This window comes from Sturnira hondurensis, unplaced genomic scaffold (assembly GCF_014824575.4).
Source record: "Sturnira hondurensis isolate 20B ecotype Veracruz unplaced genomic scaffold, ASM1482457v3 Scaffold0003440, whole genome shotgun sequence".
NCBI classification, from domain to species: Eukaryota; Metazoa; Chordata; class Mammalia; order Chiroptera; family Phyllostomidae; genus Sturnira; species Sturnira hondurensis.
This window is the reverse complement of record NW_028076071.1, coordinates 140,506-160,578: the sequence shown is the minus strand read 5'-3', so window position 1 is coordinate 160,578 and position 20,073 is coordinate 140,506. Positions and strand designations below refer to the sequence as shown.

General features: G+C 38.4%; 1 protein-coding gene across 3 annotated transcripts in view; it reads right to left on the bottom strand.

Moving 5' to 3' along the window:
- LOC118984192 (zinc finger X-chromosomal protein-like) overlaps positions 1 to 20,073 on the bottom strand; it is a 54,470-nt gene that overhangs the window by 21,202 nt on the left and 13,195 nt on the right. For all 3 annotated transcript variants that reach the window (XM_037041965.1, XM_037041964.1, XM_037041963.1), the window contains exon 2: positions 6,632 to 6,725. In XM_037041965.1, coding sequence (XP_036897860.1) covers positions 6,632 to 6,692 — 61 coding nt within the window. In that variant the 5' untranslated portion in view covers positions 6,693 to 6,725. The remainder of the gene's footprint in view (positions 1 to 6,631; positions 6,726 to 20,073) is intronic.

The window sequence follows — 20,073 nt, the reverse complement described above, 5'->3', positions numbered from 1 at the left end:
TGAGGGCTAAAATGCAAGAGCTTAGCCCACTCAGCCTATGACCTAAGCTTACTTGTGACAAGATTAAGCTCATTAAGCACTCTGAATTTCTTTCCAAAGCACTTACAGTCTGTCTTTAAAACTCACAATGCTCAGGTGAAGACAAACTTACAACTTTTGCATTTACCTTAGCAAACATGAGCCAGTAAGACTATCCTCCCACATACACCAACACACTCACTCACTCAGGATTTAGGAAGCATGCTGCTAATCTTCATCTTTCTCAGTAAAAGACAGTAAGTATATATATTCCAATTTGATCACATAAAACTCAATGAATAAAATCATTAAAATTTTTACTTGTAAGAAATTTTCACTTATATCTATAAAATAATAAACCAATTCTATACAAAATATAGTACAATCATTTTACAGTATTATGTAGAATCATGAAATTACAAATACTTTTTTCTATTGTTAGTTTATAAATACAATTGTCCTTGAGCAGTTGAGGGGGCTAAGGCCAGATCTCATTTGCATGATGCAAAGGCTCACTTTGGGAAGCTTTATGACAAACAAGTTTGTAAAAGTAGAGGACCTTGAGTTTATACTTTATCTCTTGGCAGTGGAGAATAGAGAAATGATATGATCTACGTGTAAGTTTAGGATGAGAATTTTATCATATGACAGATGAAAAAATTTAGAGGAAAATAGCTGAATATTACAGATTAATAATGGGTTAACAGTGCCTCTGCAAGTAATAGGGACCCACATGAAGAGCTCTATGAAAAGCAGAATTCCTAGCCAACCCATTTCATCATAGTTACCATGAAAGATATCCATGCCCTAATCACTGGAACTGTGAATATCTCATATTATGGTTTATGCCATGAGGATTTTGCAGATATCAGTAAGTTGTACAAACCTTAAGGGAGTTTCATCTTAAAGAAAAGAACATACTTCTAAGTTTGAGGGAGACTCAATTCACTACTGCTTAAGTTATGAATACCATGAGAATGAATACAAACACCTAGTATGAACAATGACCAGAAATGCAGCCGACAACCAGAAAAAAAATGGGGAGCCTGGCCTTAACTGAATGAATTCAGCAACTACTTGAATTGGCTTAAGTCAGATTAATGGTTCAAGTCCCAAGAACAACATCCTGCTGACACCTTGAATTTAGCCATTTAAATTCAAAGGAAACAGCGCTGGCTGGTGTAGCTCAGTGGATTGAGCCAGGGCCTGCAAACCACATGATCGTGGTTCAATTCCCAGTCAGGGCACATGCCTGGGTTGCAGGCCAGTTCCCAGCAGGGGATTCATGAGAGGCAACCATACATTGATATTTCTTTCCTTCTCTCCTTCCTTTCTCCTCTAAGGATAAATAAATAAAATCTTTAGAAAAAAAATTCAAAGGAAACAGCCCAGATAGCTTTTTGATCTAAAAAACCTGATGCATAGTTCTGGAGAAGATGGAGGCTTGGGCAGAAACCCTTCACTTCCTCACACAACCAAAAAGATTACCCATCTAGAAACAATAAACAACCAAAAATGCCAGAAAATTAAACTGCCCAAAACTCTGGCAAACAAGGAGTTAAATAAACATTTACCAGACCAGTAGGAGGGACAAGAGGGTCAGCTGGGTGAGCTGAGTAGGAAAGAGGACAGGACACATGGCAAAGCAAGGCAGAGGACTATGTACCGGCAAGGCAGGAGACGGCTGAAAGGGAAACTAACCATAACCTAGCTGCAAACTACAGCAGAGTTGCATGGCAGAGGAAACTCCCAGTCTCACACAACAGAGTTTGTTGGAAAGTGGGGCAAGGATCCAGCAAGCAAGCCACATTGTTCCCTCTCTGAATCCTCACTCACAAACAGTGCCACAACACAGAAAAGAGGGTTGCCTCAATGGGGTGAACCCTTAAGGCCCCGCCTCCCTACAACTTAACAGGCACACCAAGACAAAGCAATATAGCCCAAATGAAAGAACAGATCAAAACTCCAGAGAAAGAGCTAATAAGCAAAGAGAAGACAGCCAACCAACCTATCAAAGATGCAGAGTTCAAAACACTGGTAGTCAGGATAGTCACAGAATTGATTGAGCTCAGTTGCAAAATGAAGGAACTAATGAAAGTTACACAAAGTAAAATAAAGAAAAATATACAAGGAACCAACAATGAAGAGAAAAAAAGCTGGGACTCAATACAATGATCTGGAATAAAAGAAAGAAAGAAATATACAACCGGAACAGAATGAAGAAACAGCAATTCAGAAAAATAAGGAGAGGCTTAGAAATCTCTGGGACAACTTTAAATGTTCCAACACCCAAATCATAGGGGTGCCAGAGAACAAGGGCAAGAAATTAAAAACTTATTTGAGCAAATAATACAGGAAAAATCTCGCAATCTGGTGAAGGAAAAAGGCTTTCAAAAAGTTCAGGAATTCAGAGTCCCAAGGGGACCCAAAGGGGAACATACCAAGGTATATCATCATTAAGTTAGCCAAGATTAAATATAAAAAAGAATCTTAAAAGCAGCAAGAGAAAAGCAGACAGTTACCTACAAATGAGTGCACATAAGACTACCAGCTGATTTTTCAAAAGAAACCTTATAGGCAAAAGGGGCTAGAAAGACGTATTCAAAGTCCTGAAAGGCAAGGACCTATATCAAAGATGACTCAATCCAGCAAAGCTGTCATTTAGAATGTAAAGGGAGATAAAGTGCTTCCCAGATAAGACAAGGAGTTCATCATCACCAAGGCCTTATTATAAAAGGACTTACCTAAGAAATAGAAGATCAAAAACTATGAACATTAAAAAATGACAACTCACAACTATCTACAACTAAACCTTAAAAAAATGAAAAGAAAAATTAAGCAAACAACTACAACAGGAACACAATCAGAGAAATGGAGATCACATGGAGGGTTATCAGTGGGGAGGGGAATAATGAGGGGGAACATGCAGGGAATAAGAAGCATAGTTGGTAGGCATAATATAGATGGGAGCTGTTAAGAATACAGAGAAGACAAGGAACTTATATGTACAACCCGTGGACATGAACTAATGTGGGGAAGGATGGAGGGTTGGTGGGTGCAGTGCAGAGGAGGAGTAGAGGGGGGAAAAAACTGGGAAAACTGTGGTAACATAATCAATAAAATATACTTTAAAAAACTGACACAGAGAATTCTGCCGTTTTAAACTAAGACTGTTAAATTTTTGGTATAGTAATAGAAATGAACACAGATTCCATACCAAAGAGTAGAGTGCTGATACACGTCAATACTCTAATATAATAGACCACTAGGAGAAATGCCATATGAATGTTTACAATTCATGCCAGCGAGAACTCAGAAAAAATGATCAAAGCAGAGAAATTATACAAGGGCTTAATACAATACCTAATTGTCATGTAAAGACTATTAAAAGAGACTTTCCCTTTAAGAACACTGCTAGTCAGGACAAAAGCAAGTTAGAAACATGTTACTATAAACTGAAAAAAATAATATCCTTGTTAGGTTGCAGCAGATGTCATAACTATCTTGCAGTTATGTGGAAGACATAAATTACAACAATGAACTAGGATACTTAGCTCAGGAGATTTCAGTACAGCGTTGAAGATGTGGCCTGGTTTCTTCTCGCTGCTTAAGTAAAATTTAAGAAAAGAAAAGTTATTCTGTAGGAACAACTTACTAAAAAACAGCAGGACTGAACAGGAAGTTCTCTGCCACCACAGATGGCAGCAAGAGAAAAACAGTTAAAATTAGAAGTATTTACTCAGGAAATCTTTCTCCCTCAGGAAAGCAGCTTCTAGGGAAAAAGTAGTAGGTGCAGACAGGTGCAGACAATGATAGACACAATGGTCCTTCAAGGACAGCCAAATCCAAATTCCTAGACCTTTTAAATATGTTATGTAACATGAAAAAAGAAACCATGTAGATCTACATAAGGTATGGATATAAGATAGGTGAATTATCTTGACTGGGTTTCTGGTGGCAGTCAAGAAGATATAATGGATTGGAAGGCCCAAAATATTTGAAGGATGAGAGGGACTCAACTCATTTTTGTCACAAGAAATACGGGCAGTCTCTAGAAGCAAAAATGGCACTTGCTAATAGTCAGTAAGGAAACAAGAGTCTCTACCTTAAAACCACAAGGAATAAGATAACTTCTGGCCAAGATGGAGGCGTAGGTGGAAACACTGTGTCTCCTCACACAACCAAGTTTAAAGACAATAAGGTTTTAGTAACAAAAAACACAACCAAAACACAAAAAACTGAACTGTACGGAAGCCTGACAACAACAAACCATTCAGCCAGACTTGTAAGAGGGGCTGGGTCAGTCAGTGACTGGAGGAGTGGGGTCGAACAGGAAAAATCGGCCAGACTGACCCAGGAGCGCAGGTGGCAGCTGGCAGATCCCAGGTGTGGGGTGGCAATGGGCAGACCCAGTGAGGGCACAAGGCGGCTGGCTGACCACAGTCACATACTAACACACAGATAAACCAGGTAAAGGAGCAAGCAGTGAGACAGACCATGCAGGCTAGGGCCCCAGCGACAGAAATTTAAGCCTAAAAGCAACAGTTGGAAAACTTTTGGGATCGAGGTGCCAGGAGAAGCTCCCAGGCTCACAGAGAGTTTGTTGGAGAGACCCACAGGGTCCTCGAAGGTGCAAGATCCACACACCTGGGAGCCAGCATGGGAGCAGGGGGGACCAGATTTGCTTGCGAGAAGCAGCAGAGGGGAACGAAATCCGAGAAAGACTGGAACACATGCCATTGCCCCTCTCTTACCCTGCCCCCATATACAACGTTACAACCCAGCGACTGGGTTGCCCCACCCTGGTGAACACCTAAGGCTCTGCCCCTCATATGTAACAGGTGCAAACAGAGCAAAACACAATGGCTTAAGAATAGCTGAAAGCCCCAGAACCAATACTTCTAAGCAACCAAGAGATAGTGAACCTTTCACATGCACAGTTCAAACCACTGGTGATCAGGATGCTCACAGAACTGATTTGATTTTAGTCTCACTGGTTGATTTTAGTCACAAATTAGAGCAACAAATGAAGGCTAAACTACCTGAAGTGAATGGAAATGTACAAGAAAATAACAGTGATGGAAAGGGAACTGGGACTCAAATCAAGTGAGTGGACCAGGAGGAAGAGAGAAACAACCAAACCCAAAAGAAGGAAGAAACAACAATTCAAAAAATGAGGAGAGGCTTAGGAACCTCCAGGACATCATTAAATGTTCCAACATCCAAATTATAGAGGTACCAGAAGGAGAAGAGGAACAGCCACGAGTGGAAAACTTATTGGAACAAATAATAAAGGAGAACTTCCCCAGTCTGGCAACGGAAATACACTCCCAGGAAATCCAGGAAGCTCAGAGAGTCCCAAAGAAGTTGGATCCAAGGAGGAACACACCATGGTACACCATAATTACATTACCCAAGATTAAAATGACGGAGAGAATCCTAGAAGCAGCAAGAGATAAGGGGACAGTCACCTACAAAGGAGTTCCCATCAGAATGTCAGCTTATTTCTCAAAAGAGACCTTACAGGCAAGAAGGGGCTGGAAAGAAGTATTCCAAGTCATGAAATCCAAAGACCTACAGCCAAGATTGCCCTATCCAGCAAAGCTTTCATTTAGAATGGAAGGGCAGAGAAAGTACTTCTCAGATAAGGTCAAATCCAAGGAGTTCACCATCATCAAGCCCATATTATATGAAATGCTAAAGGGACTTATATAAGAAAAAGAAGATAAAAAATATGAACAGTGAAAGGACAGCCAACTCAGTTATTAACAACCACACCTAAAACAAAAGCAAACTAAGCAAACAACTAGAACAGAAACAGAACCACAGAAATGGAGATCGCATGGAGGGATAGCAACAGGGGAGTGGGAGGAAGAGAAGGGGGGAGAAGGTACAGAGAATAAGTAGCATAGACAATAGGTAGAAAATAGACAGGAGGAAGGCAAGCATAGTATGGGAAACATAGAAGCTAAAGACTTTGTGACACATGGACATAAACTAAAGGGGGGAAGGGTGGGGGAGGGGGTGTGCAGGGTGGAGGGGAATGAAGGGAGGAAAATAGGACAACTGTAATGGCATAATCAATAAAATGTATTTTTAAAAAAACCACAAGGAATTAAATTTGGCCAAAAGTCTGAATGTCTTAAAAGAGGATTCTCCCCCAGAGGAACTAGAAAGAAATGCAGCTGTCAACATCTTGATTCTGACTTGGTGAAACTATAAACCCAGAATATAGGTGAAACCATACTACATTCGGACTTCTAACCTACAAAACTAAACAAATTGGTGTTGTTTTAGGTTACTAAAATTGTGGCAATCTATTTGAGCAACAATAGTAAACTTACACAAGCAGAACTAAACAAGAAACACTTTCAAAGTGTTCTATCAATGCTCTCTGTTCTCTGGACTTAGTAGTGTAACTGCAAAATATAAGAAGTACTGGAGATAACTGTTAAGACTTTGACGTTGATGGTGTCACTATTCTAAGAGATTTTAACAAGGTAACAAGACACTTAAGTACGAATCAATATAATACCTAGCAATTCATGATCTGGACAAGCAACTCCATATTTGGCAGATGGAAAGTAGACCCCCCCTTCCAAAACAGATATACCTATTCCTTCAAAAAATGTGTTTGGTTCTTGCGGATGCAATTCAAGTTCATCTTCATCCATGGTCTCTGATTCTCATTAGTCACAGCTCCTAAACTAGGGAATAAAGTATAGCAAACATTAACTTTTTTATGTCACATATTTAAAATGTGATCATACTATTTACATCTCTAAAATTCTCAAATTTCTTGATTTATCAGAAACCTATCAAAGAGAACATACTGATTTCCAGTTACATACAGACAGCTATCTCATAAGATAGAGCAGTTAAAACAAGAAAGTCCACAACGGTATCATTTTGATTAGTATCACAAAATGAAATTTTATGAAAGTATGTACTTTAATAATTTACATACATAAATTTACATTACCATCATTCAGATTAAGATAAAGAACATTTCTTGCACACCAAAAGCCTCCCACAGCCTCTCTTATCTTCTCTCCATCAGTGGTCCAATTACTCTTAAACTCAACTTCAACATCTTTTGTAGGTTATTAGAAAAATTTCACCAAGATTTCATTACATTTTAAATTTAATATAATCTGCAATCTTCCTACCAACAAATTATAAAATAGTCAAAATTCAAAATTCGTAACAATGGTAAACACTATTGAGATTTCTGCATAGCTTACAATAACCTACCTTAACTGAACTTTGGACTGTAGAAATAATTCTCAAAGTACATTTATATTCTCTACTCACAACTGAATTGGTACCAGCTATAAGCAAGTAAAAAGAACACTCATCTTTGAACACAACAAGATCAAAGTTCTAGCTGTAAGATTTCTGAAACCTTAAGCAAGACTTGCAAATATTCTCTCCCTCCTCCAGTAAATAAAAAAATTACAGATGAACATGAAAGTTGAAGTTTATTCACCAAATTTGGCTAAAGTTAGCAGGAGAAATTCAGTTAAAAAAAAAGTTAAAATCCAAAGAATATAATAGCTCTATTATATGCCTACAAAGCAAGTAAGCAGATAAAGAAATCAAGAAGGGGCCTTTTCTATAGCCAGTTTATCTCTTTTTAATTCACCTTTAATAGTGCTATTAGATATAGCTTCTTAAATGTTTATCATTTTTGTCCACAATATTCAAAATATATTCTTCTTGTTAAATTTTTAATAAATGTAGTATATTAAATACATTTTCTGGGGCCTTAATCATGAAGACAGTCCCTCTTAAAGCTATCTAAACTCTACAAATACCAATGTCTCCTCTGTGAGGACATCTTGATATAAACCAACCAGAGTACCCACCACCAATGAACTTATGTACCAAAACAGTATTCTCCCAGTCTAAAACACTCCAGGCTCAGATACCAAACAACTAGGTACAATACCAAACAACTTGGTACAACTCTTACAGCTACATTCCAATTCTAAAACCAGCATACCTGCCCTAACTTGCCCATTCCCTCCTGCTGGGCTCTAAACCATGTTGTCCCTTCTCCTCCTCTGCCTTCTTATCAACCCTGGTCCTTACCCTAGGTGACCTTAGTGGATGGCATGCCTCTCTCTTTTTTCTTTTATACTGTTTACCTTCCTTCATTGATACCCATTTTCATATCCGATGTTTTGTCTTCTCTAAATGAAAACAAATCTTGAGTACATATTAACACATGTAAAGGTCAGTAAATTACTAAAATATGAGTTAAAACATCAAGCCTCTGTTTAAAAATATTTTAATGACTTTCTGTTGAACTCCAAATAAAATTCAAGCTTGGACTACAATCCAGTAAGATCTGGCCCTAACTACCTTCTCCCTATTCTCTTAATTTCCCTTTACTCATCTTCTCCTCCTCACTACTGCCCACCCCCCAACACAACCCAAACCTCTGCTTCTCTCCTAGTATAAATAAAAATAGAAAAATTCTGTATGGGTTTCTTCTTTGCTATCATGTGATTTATCCTCTTCATCTGCTTCCCCACCACACAAACACAACAAAATGCTATAGATCATCCCTCCCACCTCTGAATTTCCATAGTACTTTATTGTTCTTCATTTACGATATTTCTTAGCATATGTCATGGTATTTATGCCTTAATGTTCAGGTATTAACTATATAATACTTGTGGAAGTATGCAAATAAAAAAATTTAATTTACATTGTAAAGCAGTGGCAGAGTGAGGAGAAAAAGCAGAAAAAAATGGGAAAACTGTAGTAGCATAATCAATAAAATGTATTTTAAAAATTAAAATTAAAAAAGTTTTTTTAAAAATGAATTTACGTCATGTCACTTCCAAAACATATCCAATATATTTTTTTTAAGAGTATATTTTGCCCTGGTTTGTGTGGCTCAGTGGATTGAGTGCTGGCCTATGAACTAAAGGGTCACTAATTCAATTCCCAGTCAGGGTACATGCCTGTGCTCTGCATTTCGGGCCAGGTCCCCATTAGGGGGTATGCAAAAGGCAACCACGCATTTTCTCTTCCTCTTTCTTCCTCCCTTTCTCTGTCTCTAAAAATAAATAAATAAATAAAATATTTTTAAAATAGTACATATTTTATGACATTTACTCACAATACACCAAATAAAGAGTATTTATTTGATGACCATTAATATAATGGCAATATTAATATTTTTCAACCATAAGAAAATGAAAAATGTACTTGCTCTAAATAGTCACCACTTCCTCCCTCACCTGCAGATGCTCTGGCTTTTTGCTTCTTTTACCACTTAAGTATAATTAAATAAAACTAAAAAAAAATGACCCAATTAAGAGTAAAATAAAAATAATTTTTAAGATTTCTTCAATTTTCTCTACAAAAACAAACCTCCTAAGCCTAATAAAAATTCAATCTATATCCTCATGGAGGAATGTTTTCTATTTTCCTTATGGTTCTTGCCCCAAAGAACACTGATTGAGACAATCACCCATGGACTTCCACTATAGAAGTCCAAGAGTCCACTGGAGAAGTTCCAGCACTCTGTTAAGCAAAAAATTAAAAAAATAAATTAATTTGGACACATTGGAGTAGTTGAGGAACAGTACCACTCCTCCCCAAGGCAGCACAATTCAGTCTCACTTTGCCCCAGCAAAATGAGAGATTGTTCAAGTCCCCAGCTTCCCCATATATATGCAGGATACTATCTTAGAGGCCCTCTTCTTTCTGTTCCCATCCCTTGTTTCTTACTGAGTGTGTGGCACAATATGGGGCAAGTTAATCGTAGCCCATGTTCTTGGATGAAATCCTATTAACTGCTTCACGACACATCAGAAAATCCATCAGGAAATCCATGCCTTGCCTATGATCAGCCCAACTGGCCAATGGCCACACCCAGTGCTTCTTGCAGGTTTACTCATGCACATCTCCCGTGGTTCATACCTTGTGTGAGTGCCCTTGTGCATGAGTAAACCTGCAAGAAGCACTGGGTGTGGCCATTGGCCAGTTGCATACCAACTGCAGCAAGAGTTCCCCAACTCTGGGATTAGGTGAAACCACACACACTTGAGCATTCAGCACAGTCTCGGGAAACCAAACATGAGGCTCTCATGTTTAGTTTTGCATGGCTGAGAGAAGGCATCCCATCTTAAGAATTCCTGCAAAGGGGGACAAAATACGTAGAACAGGCATCTCTACAGAAACATTCGGAGAGCCTCAGAATCCCTACCAGGTCTGACAGGAAGCACTTGTAACTATAAGCCCAACAGTAAAGACTAGAGATGACTGATTTCAAATGTAAAAACATGGTAAAACTCAAAGAATACAAACAAATTAAGGACAAATGGCATCAAAAAAACACAGTAATTTTCTAGCAACTAAAGAAATGGAGATTCTGTGATTTGCCATTAAGAATTTTAAGTAATCAGCCCTGGCTTGCATAGCTAAGTGGATTGAGTACAGGTTGCAAACCAAAGGGTTGCAAATTTAATTCTCAGTCAATGCCTAGGTTGCAGGCCAAATCCGAGAGGCAACCACACATTAATGTTTCTCTCTTTCTCCCTTCCTTCCCCTCTCTAAAAAAATTAATTAATTAAAAAAATTAAAGATTAAAGATTATTAAATAATTTAAATTATTAAATTTTAAAATAATTTTAATTTTTAAAATTTTTACAAATAATTTTAAGTAATTGTTTTTAAAAGAAAAACAAGAGAAACAAAGAAACTTTGTTTCTTTAGAGAGTTACAAGAGAATAAAGAAAGACAATTCAATGAAATCAGGAAAATAATATAACAAAATAAGTTTAAAAAAAGATAAAAACCATAAAAATGAAGTAAAATACAAGGAATGAAATTGTAAAAATGAAATAGAAAACTTCAGTCATGAACTAAACCAAGCAGAAGCAACTGTGAGTTAGAAACAGGGCTTTTTATATAATTTAATCAGAGGTAAACAAAGAAAAAAGAAATGAAAAAGTAAAGATAGCTACGTGAACTATACCACTAAGGAAATAACCTAATCATTACCAAAGGCACAAAATCAGAGGAGATAGAAAAGGCAGAAGGCTTTGTTCAAAGTAATGATGACTAAGAACTTCCCAAAACTATGAAAATTTTGGACAGCCAAGTTTATGAGTTATAAATCTCTATACAATTTCAACCCAAAATAACCAATTCCAGGACACATTATAATAAAACTCTCAAAATTAAAGAAAAATTTAACAGCATCAAGAAAAAAAATTCTTACATATAAGGGCACCACCAGCATCACCACTGGACTAGCAACAGATTTCTCAGTTCAAATACTGCAAGATAGCAAAGAATAGTGCTACACACACAGTGCTGAGGTTGCAAGGCCCATACCCTATCAGAGTACATACAAGAAGTAACCAACGAATGCTAAAGTAAGTGGAACAACAAGTTGATATTTTTCTCTTTTCTTTCCCATCTGTCTATACATCAATAAATAAAAATTTAAAAAAGAAAAAAGATTTTCCAAACAAAAGCTAAGGACGTTAATCACCCCTAAAACTGCTTTACAATAAATGCTAAAGTAAAAATAGCTCATTACTAACACAAAAATATAAAGTATACTGGTAAAGGTAACTAAGTATATAATCAGTCAGCATAATCCAATGTTATAATGTTGATAATGGTGTAAGTTAAAGAACAAAAGTATGTAATGTGACTATAGTTACAATTTGTTAGTACACAAAATTTAAAAAAGGTAAATCACAACTAAAGCATAAATGTGAGGAGAGAAACAGATGGCAGCAAAGGAGGTGTGAGCTGAAACTACTTGCTTGTGCACCCAACTGGGTCACTTGACTGATCTTCTGAAAAACAAAGTGACCAGCCCACAGAATCTTAAGTTTGGAAGTTTGGAAGCCAAAACATGCAGAGGACAATTAAAACTGAGCATTAAGGAGGCTTTATAGATAGATGGACAGGGAAAGTCCCCCAGCGTGGTGCCAAAAATGGCAGCTACTGCAGTGACATCACAGAACAGCTGAGTTGTCCTCCCCTCTCAGGCAGGCAAATCAGAGATCAATGCCAGGAGCAACTTGAATGCCAGTCACTGGGGAAAAACAGTCCTGGGCGCATATGCCCGGGATAGGGCAACAGTTACCAGGAAGTACAATACCAGAGCACCAGAAAGTTCATGGCAACACCGGGTGTGGGAAGAAAAGGTGGGCGGTGACTGGCTGTGACTGACATAAACTTTTGACTTGCCAGAGAGTTGGAATGTGTGGAAAACCAGGCAGTGGGCTGAGGAGCAGTGGCTCCCACAGAGATTTTCGTCAAAAGGGCACGGGCACGCTGGGCAGGGACCTCATGCACACAGCTGCCCAGCCAACAGGAGGAAGGAATATGGGCAAGATTTGCTCCTACTCAGTGCACCTCCCAAATTGACCAAAGGGATGCAAAACAAGGTGGTTTTATCACACCAGCCCAGTGCAACTGCAGAGAGTAGAGTGTGTGGATAACACATTGCTCTGAGGACAATGGGCTGTAAACTGGGTACCTTTAATTAGGTACCCAGACGAGGCAACCTCAGACGAAGCACCTCAGACAAAGCAACCTTCCTTGGTGAACTACCAGGAAAGGAAAGGTGAGCCCCACCAAACCATAACCTGCAGGAGCTGGGAAGATCCGGAATACCAGCTGGGCAAAATTAACACTCAGTAGGTGGCTTTTCTTCCTTTCTCTTCTTAAAATTATTTTATTGATTATGCTATTACACTTGTCCCAAGTTTTCTTGCCTTTATCCCCCTCCCAGCAGCATTCCCGTCCATTAATTCATGTCCGAGGGTTGTACGTATAAGTTCTTTGGCTTCTCCATTTCCTTTTCTTTTCTTAACTCCCTCTTACCTATTTTGTTACCTAGTGATTATGCTTCTTATTCCCTGTACCATTCCCCCTACTGTCCCCCACTCCTTTTCCACTGATAACCCTCCATGTGATTTCCATTTCTCTGACTCTGTTCCTGTTCTACTGGTTTCTTTAGTTTGTCACTTGTTTTTACTTTTAAGTTCAGTTATTCATACTTATACATTTTTTTGTCATTTTAGTGTTCACAGTTTTGATCTTTTTTTCTTATGTAAGTCTATTTAACATTTCATTAAATAAAGGCTGGGTGATGATGAATTCCTTTAACTTTCCCTTATCTGGGAAGCACTTTATCTGCCCTGCCATTCTAAATGAAAGCTTTGCTGGATAGTCATCTTGGATATAGGTACTTCTTGCAAGAAGTCACCTTGCCTGATTTCAAGAAACCAGTAATAGTCTAGTGGGAATTCCTTTGTAGGTCACTGTCTCCTTTTCTCTTGCTGCTTTTAGATTCTCTCCTCTTTGAGCTTGGCTAATGTAATTCTAATTTGCCTTGGTGTGTTCCTCCTTGGGTCCAACTTTTTTTGGACCCTTTGAGCTTCCCTGACTTCCTGAAAGTCTTTCTCTTTTGCCAGATTGGGGAAAATTTTCCTTCATTACTTGTTCAAGTAAGTTTCCTATTTCTTTCTTTCTTTTTTTTTTTAGATTTTATTTATCTTAGAGGGGAAGGGAAGGAGAGAGAGAGAGAGAGAAAGAAATATCAATGTATGATTGCCTCTCATTTGTCCCCTGCTGGGAAACGGGAACTGGCCTGCAACCCAGGCATGTGCCCTGACTGGGAATCAACCTGCGATCGTGTGGTTCACAGGCCCCACGCTCAATCCACTGAGCTACACCAGCCAGGGCAAAGTTTCCTATTTCTTGCTCTTCCTCATCTCCTTCTGGCACCCCTATGATTCAGTTCTTGGGGTGTTTAAAATTGTCCCAAAGGTTCCTAAGCCTCTCCAAATTTTTTCTGAATTCTTGTTACCTTACTCTGTTCCACTTGAATGATTATTCTTCCTTCTGTACCCAATCATTGATTTGAGCCCTGGTATATTTTGCTTTATATCATTTTCTATTGCCTTCAACTTCTTCCTTTATTTTATGTCCATACTCAATCATTTCTGTGAGCATCCTTATTGCCTACCAGTGTTTTGAACTTTGCATTAGATAAATTAGCTCGTCACTTAGTTGTTTCTGCAGTTTTGATTGTTCTTTCATTTGGGCCCTAATTTCTCTGTCTCCACGCAACTCTTACATTGTCCAGGGCAGAGTCTTAGGTATTGGCCAAGGCAAGCAACCCACTTCACTACATTGTGGTGCCATATGTGGAGGACGGATCAGAGGGGGAACTGCAACATTCTAGACTCTCAGCTAGCTTTCAATCACTTCTGTCACTATCCACAAGCAAACTGGGCCCTTACAGTGGATGGTACCCAGGTGGGTTGGCTTGCATATGCTCTAGGACCCTATGGGTCTCTCCAACAAACTCTCATGTGAAGCTGGGAGATATTCCTGCTGATAACCCCCCACAGAATTTTACAGTCTCAGCTCTGAGGCTTAGGTTTCCCAAGCTGGAAACTTGGGTTGTCTTTTCTGTCTAGCTGCCAAGTTGTTGTTCCCCCCAGCTTATCCAAACACAAATGTGGGACCATGAGTTCTGCCAGACACAGCCTTGCCATTAGTCCTCTCAAGTTTCCTATCTCCACCCCTCCTAGCAGTCTGGACCAATGTTTCTTGTTTAATGCCCTTGTTGTCATTCTGCCATACAGTTTGATTTTCTGGTAGTTCTAGTTGTTTCTTGTTATTTTGTTCACAGATTAGGAGATTTAACATCACTGGCATGTCCATACAACCCAAAGCAAATGATAGACTCAAGTCAATCCCTATAAAAGTACCAATGACATATTTCATAGATATAGAATAAACATTTCAAAAATTTATATGGAACCATAAACAACCTGAATAGCCACAGCAGTTTTGAGAAAGAATAGAAGGGATCACAACACCTGATATCAAACTATATCACAAGACCACTGTAATCAAAGCAGCCTGGTACTGCCATAAAAACAGACATATGGACCAGTGACACAGAACAGAGAGCCAAGAAATAAACTCAAGTACCTATGGTGAATTAATATTCAACAAAGGGAACAGCAACATAACATGGAGTAAAGATAGCCTCTTCAGCAAATGGTGTTGGGAGAACTGGACAGCTACGTGCAAAAAAATGAAACTCAAGAACCCACTTACACCATCCACCAAAATAAAATAAAGGTGGGGGAATTAAAAGACTTAAATGTAAGTCATGACACCACAAAAGTCCTTCACGAAAACATGGGCAGGAGAATCTCAAATACTTCATGCAGCAATATTTTCAATAGCCAATTGCTGATACCTCCCCTAGAGCAAGGAACAAAAAGGAAAGAACAAACAAATGGGATCTCATCATGATAAAGAGCTCTGTACAGCTAAAGGAAACATCATTAAAATAAAAAAACAATCATATGGAAAAACATATTTGCCAATGATACCTCAGACAATGGTTTGATCTCTAAAACATACAAAGAACTCACACAACTCCACTCTAAGACAACAAGCAACCCACTTAAAAAATGAGCAAAGGACCTCAACAGATCGTTCTCCAAGGAGGACTTACAAAGAGCCCAGAGACATATGAAAAGATGCTCAGCATCACTAGCCATCAGAGAGATGCAAATTAAAACCACAATGACCCTGGCTGGTGTAGCTCAGTGGATTGAGCAAGGGCCTGCGACTCAGACGATCGCGGTTCGATTCTCAGTCAGGGCACATGCCTGGGTTGCAGGCCAGTTCCCTGCAGGCCAGTTCCCAGCAGGAGACGCACGAAAGGCAACCACACATTGTTGTTTCTCTCCCTCTCTCCTTCCCTTCCCCTCTAAAGATAAAGAAATAAAATCTTTTAAAATTAAAAAAAAGATAGCTGATGCAGTGGGGGGTTCTTTTTGCTGGAATAAATTTGGTTGTCTGGTAATAATTCTTTATTAACCAACATTTGTATGACAACATACAAGACAAAGCTGTGACTCCCAGTAAGCCCGCTGGATGGGAGAATCCAACAACAAAGGAACCACCAATTGGAAAAGCTCAAGTATAACAAAAAAGACCCAACAAATGGAAGAAAGGGCCACCCTAGAGGATCCAGACACGAAGATCAAACAGACTACACCACTGAGTCCTACATAACTTCTACCACGGAAGCCCACCACATGAAGGCAGGCAAGCAAGCAAGAGCACCATAAGACATAGAACAAAGCAAAAAAGATCACCTAAAATGGGGAGACAAAAAAAACCCCAATCAAAAGGAATGGAAAAATACCCAGTAATGAACTAAATGAACTTAAGACAAGCAATCTATCAGACACGATTCAAAAAAATGGTTATAAGGATGCTCAAGTATCTCAATGATACTAGAAGGACCTTAAGTGACAACTGAAACAACATGAAAAAGTAAAGAGAAACTATAAAAAGAACGAGGAAGAAATGAAAAATACAATATATTAAATAAAAATATACACTAGGAGAAATTACAAGTATGAAGCAGAGATTCAAATCAGTGAGCTCAAAGTAAAGGTAGAAAGAAATACCGAAATAGAGCAAAAATGAAAAAAGAATGAAAAAGTATGAGGATAGCTATAGGAAACCGCAGGACAACAGGAAACATGACAAAATACATTCTCATCATAAGAACACAAGAAAGGAAAGGAGCAAGGGAAAGAAAACCTGTTTGACAGGAAAGTTCCCTAACCTAGAGAGGGAAAAGCCATGCACGTTCAGGAAACACAGAGGGCCCTAATCAAGATGAACCTAAAGAGGTCTACTCCAAGACACATGATAATTAAAATAACAAATTTTAAAGACCAAAAGAGAATCATAAAAGCACCAAGGGAGAAATAAATAGAAACACACAGGGGAGCTCCAAGGGTAGCAGCTGATCTTTCAAAGGTAAAACTGTAAGCCAAAATGGCACGGGCAAGAAATATTCCAAGTGTTGAAAAGCAAAGGCTTGGAACCATGACTACTGTCCATTTTCACCACTTCTATTCACATATTATTAGAAGTTCTAGCCACAGTGATCAGACAAGAAGAATAAATGAAAGGTGTGTGGGCAACTTTCCTCAAAAGTGCCCCCGTATACCATGGATTAGAGTAAACATGACTGAGACATGACGTGATCTGCTTGGGGATGAGAGGTGGCCAGTTTCCCAGAGAAAAAAGGCTTGAGCAGTGGTCAGTTTCTCAGGGGAAAAACGTGTTGAGCTCAATCCTCCAGGGCCTTTTATTGAGTTGTAATACACAGGAATACAGGGCAGCAAGGTTCAAACAGTAGATAACATTTCAAAGAAATCTGAGGGCTTAGTCCGAGTCAGTCTGTCAGGAAGAGTTTTAGGGTTTCCTGCTCAAACCCTTAACATATGAATGAAAGCACTCTTAGCAGAGCAGATTTCATAGTTTTATCAGGAAATCTCTGTGATGCCAGATTTTTCCCCAACACTCTCTAGCAAGGCAAGGAGCTGCACCCCTCCCCATCAGGTATTCAGGCTTAAGAGGATTAGAGGCAGGAAGCACTTCTCCCAGAGTACATGGGGACTTAGTACCAGGAGAAGTCACTGAAAACAGGCAGAGAGTGAAGCAAGCGGCACTGTTCCCTCAGACTCCTCCCCCACATACAGAGGCTAAACACAGCAACGTGGGTTGGCCTGCCTTGGTGATCACCTAAAGCTCTAACCCCTACTACATTATAGAAGCACTAAGACCAAAAAAAAAAAGGAAGGAAGGAGGAAGGGAGGGAAGGAAGGGAGGAAGGAAGAAAGGAAGGTTGATTTGGGTCTAGTACAAACAATAACATAGTACTAGTGGGCTTCAACATTCTACTTTCAACAATTGAGAGATCACCTAGACCCAAATTATGTACAAGGCAACACTGAACTTAAAATATTGGGCAAGACAAATACATAGTTCAGAGTTTTCTCCAAAAAGTAAAAAAACACACTTAACCAATAACACTACTGATTTGGATATCTGGAGTATGTTAGATATTTCCCATGTACCAAAATGTTGATTGTTCTCAATGTTTTGATTTGACCGTGATCAACTTCCACTGGTATACCCTACTATGGAGTACTGTTTAGCAAGCAATCTCTAGCACAATACTTTGCAAACAATTATTGGCATATTCAATCAATCAAAGAGAACACCTTCTACACACACTGCACAGATTCTTTTTTGGCATTTCAGTTGGGTTTTTAGCAAGCATAATATGTTTTTTAAAATGCCTATTTTCTTCCACCTTCAATATTAAAATGGCTACACAAATATTATACCAATTGGTATAAGTTTCTTTTTTTTAATTTACACATTTTATTTTTTAAAAATATTTTATTTATTTTTAGAGAGAGGGGAAGGGAAGGAATAAGAGTGGGAAAGAAACATTACCGTGTGGTTGCCTCTCATGTGTCCCCCTAATGGGGACATGGCCTGCAACCCAGGCATGTGCCCTCACTGGGAATTGAACTGGCAACCCTTTTCAATCCACTGAGCTACACTAGCCAGGGCAAGTTTCTTTCCTTTTTCTCTTTTTTTTAACGCGGGTGGCATGACAGTGTTCTCAATACAATCTAACAAAATTGTTCTGAATGAAGTTAAAGACAACTAAATGCTACTACAGCCATGTAACAGAAAAATATCAAATGAGCCCTCGCTAGTTTGGGTCTGTGAATTCAGTGCAGGACTGCCAATCAAAGGGCCGCTGGTTCAATCCCCACTAAGGGCATATGCCTGGGTTGCAGGCCAGGACCCCAGCTGGGGATACATGAGATGCAACCACACATTGATGTTTCTCTCCCTCTTTTTTGCCCTCTCTTCCCCTCTTTCTAAAAATGAGTAAATAAAATATCTTTTTACAAATAAAATTTTTAGGCAACCCAATACATATTGTTAGACTACATGAACCTAACAGACAAGTATAGCATTTTTTCATCCAATAATTGTTTCACAGGCCAGAAATCAAGTCTTGGTTAATTTAAGAAGATACAATCATACCAAGTATCCTTTCTGACAATAATGGTATGAAAAATAAAATATTGGTAACAGGAAGAAAGGTGAACGCTTAAAATGTGTCAATAATACATATTTGTATGAACGTGACTCCTACAATGGATCAAAAAACCAACTGATCAAAGAAATCAAATGGAAATTCAAAATATTTTAAAAAGAAAACAAAACAACCTAAAACTCACTGAAAGTAACAGCAGCCAATTTTAAAAGTTTATAATAATAAACACCCTTTTTAGGAGAAAAAAGAAAGATCTGAAATAAACAACCTTACGTCTCACGGATCTAAAAAACAAAAACAAACGAAGCCCAAAGTTAGCAGAAGGAAGGCAATAGCAAAGAAGAAAGCAGAAAGAAATGAAGACCAGAAAACAACAGAAAAGATCAATAAACCTAAAAGCTGGTTTTCAGAAAACAGCAAGAAAATTAACAAGCCTTCAGCCAGACTAATAAAAAAAGAGTCGAATGATCAAAACAGAATGAGTAAACTTGAAAACTGTTCCTGCAGAAATATAACATGTCAGAAACTACTACAAGCAACTAAATATCAACAAAATGTACAAACTTAAGTAAATACCAATGGCCCTAGAAACACACATCCTAGCAATAACAAATCATCACAAAACAGAGTACTTAAACAGACAAATAATGAGTCAGGAGAATGGATCAGTAAATAAAACCTCCTACATAGGAAAAAAGCCCAAGACCAAGAGAGTTTGGATAAATAAGTTCTATCAAAAATATGAAGATGAATTACTGCCACGCCTCAAACTCTTCCAAAAATAAAGAGAACATAGCCAAACTCATTTTACAAGGCTAGCACTACCCTAATATTAAAGCTAAATAAGGAAAAGTAAGACACATCCCAGGAATTTATTTCTGATACACACAGATGCCAAATTTCTCAAGAAAATTCTTGCAAAGTGAATTTCACAAGCAGCAAATTACAAGGATTATAAACCTTAAATATGTTTATTCCTGGAATAAGAGAGTGTTCAATTCAGCAAGAAAAAAAAGGCATAAGATTTTTTAAAAAGCAAAAAATGTATGTTTAGATGACACAATTTAATATTTTAACATACTACAGACTTCAAC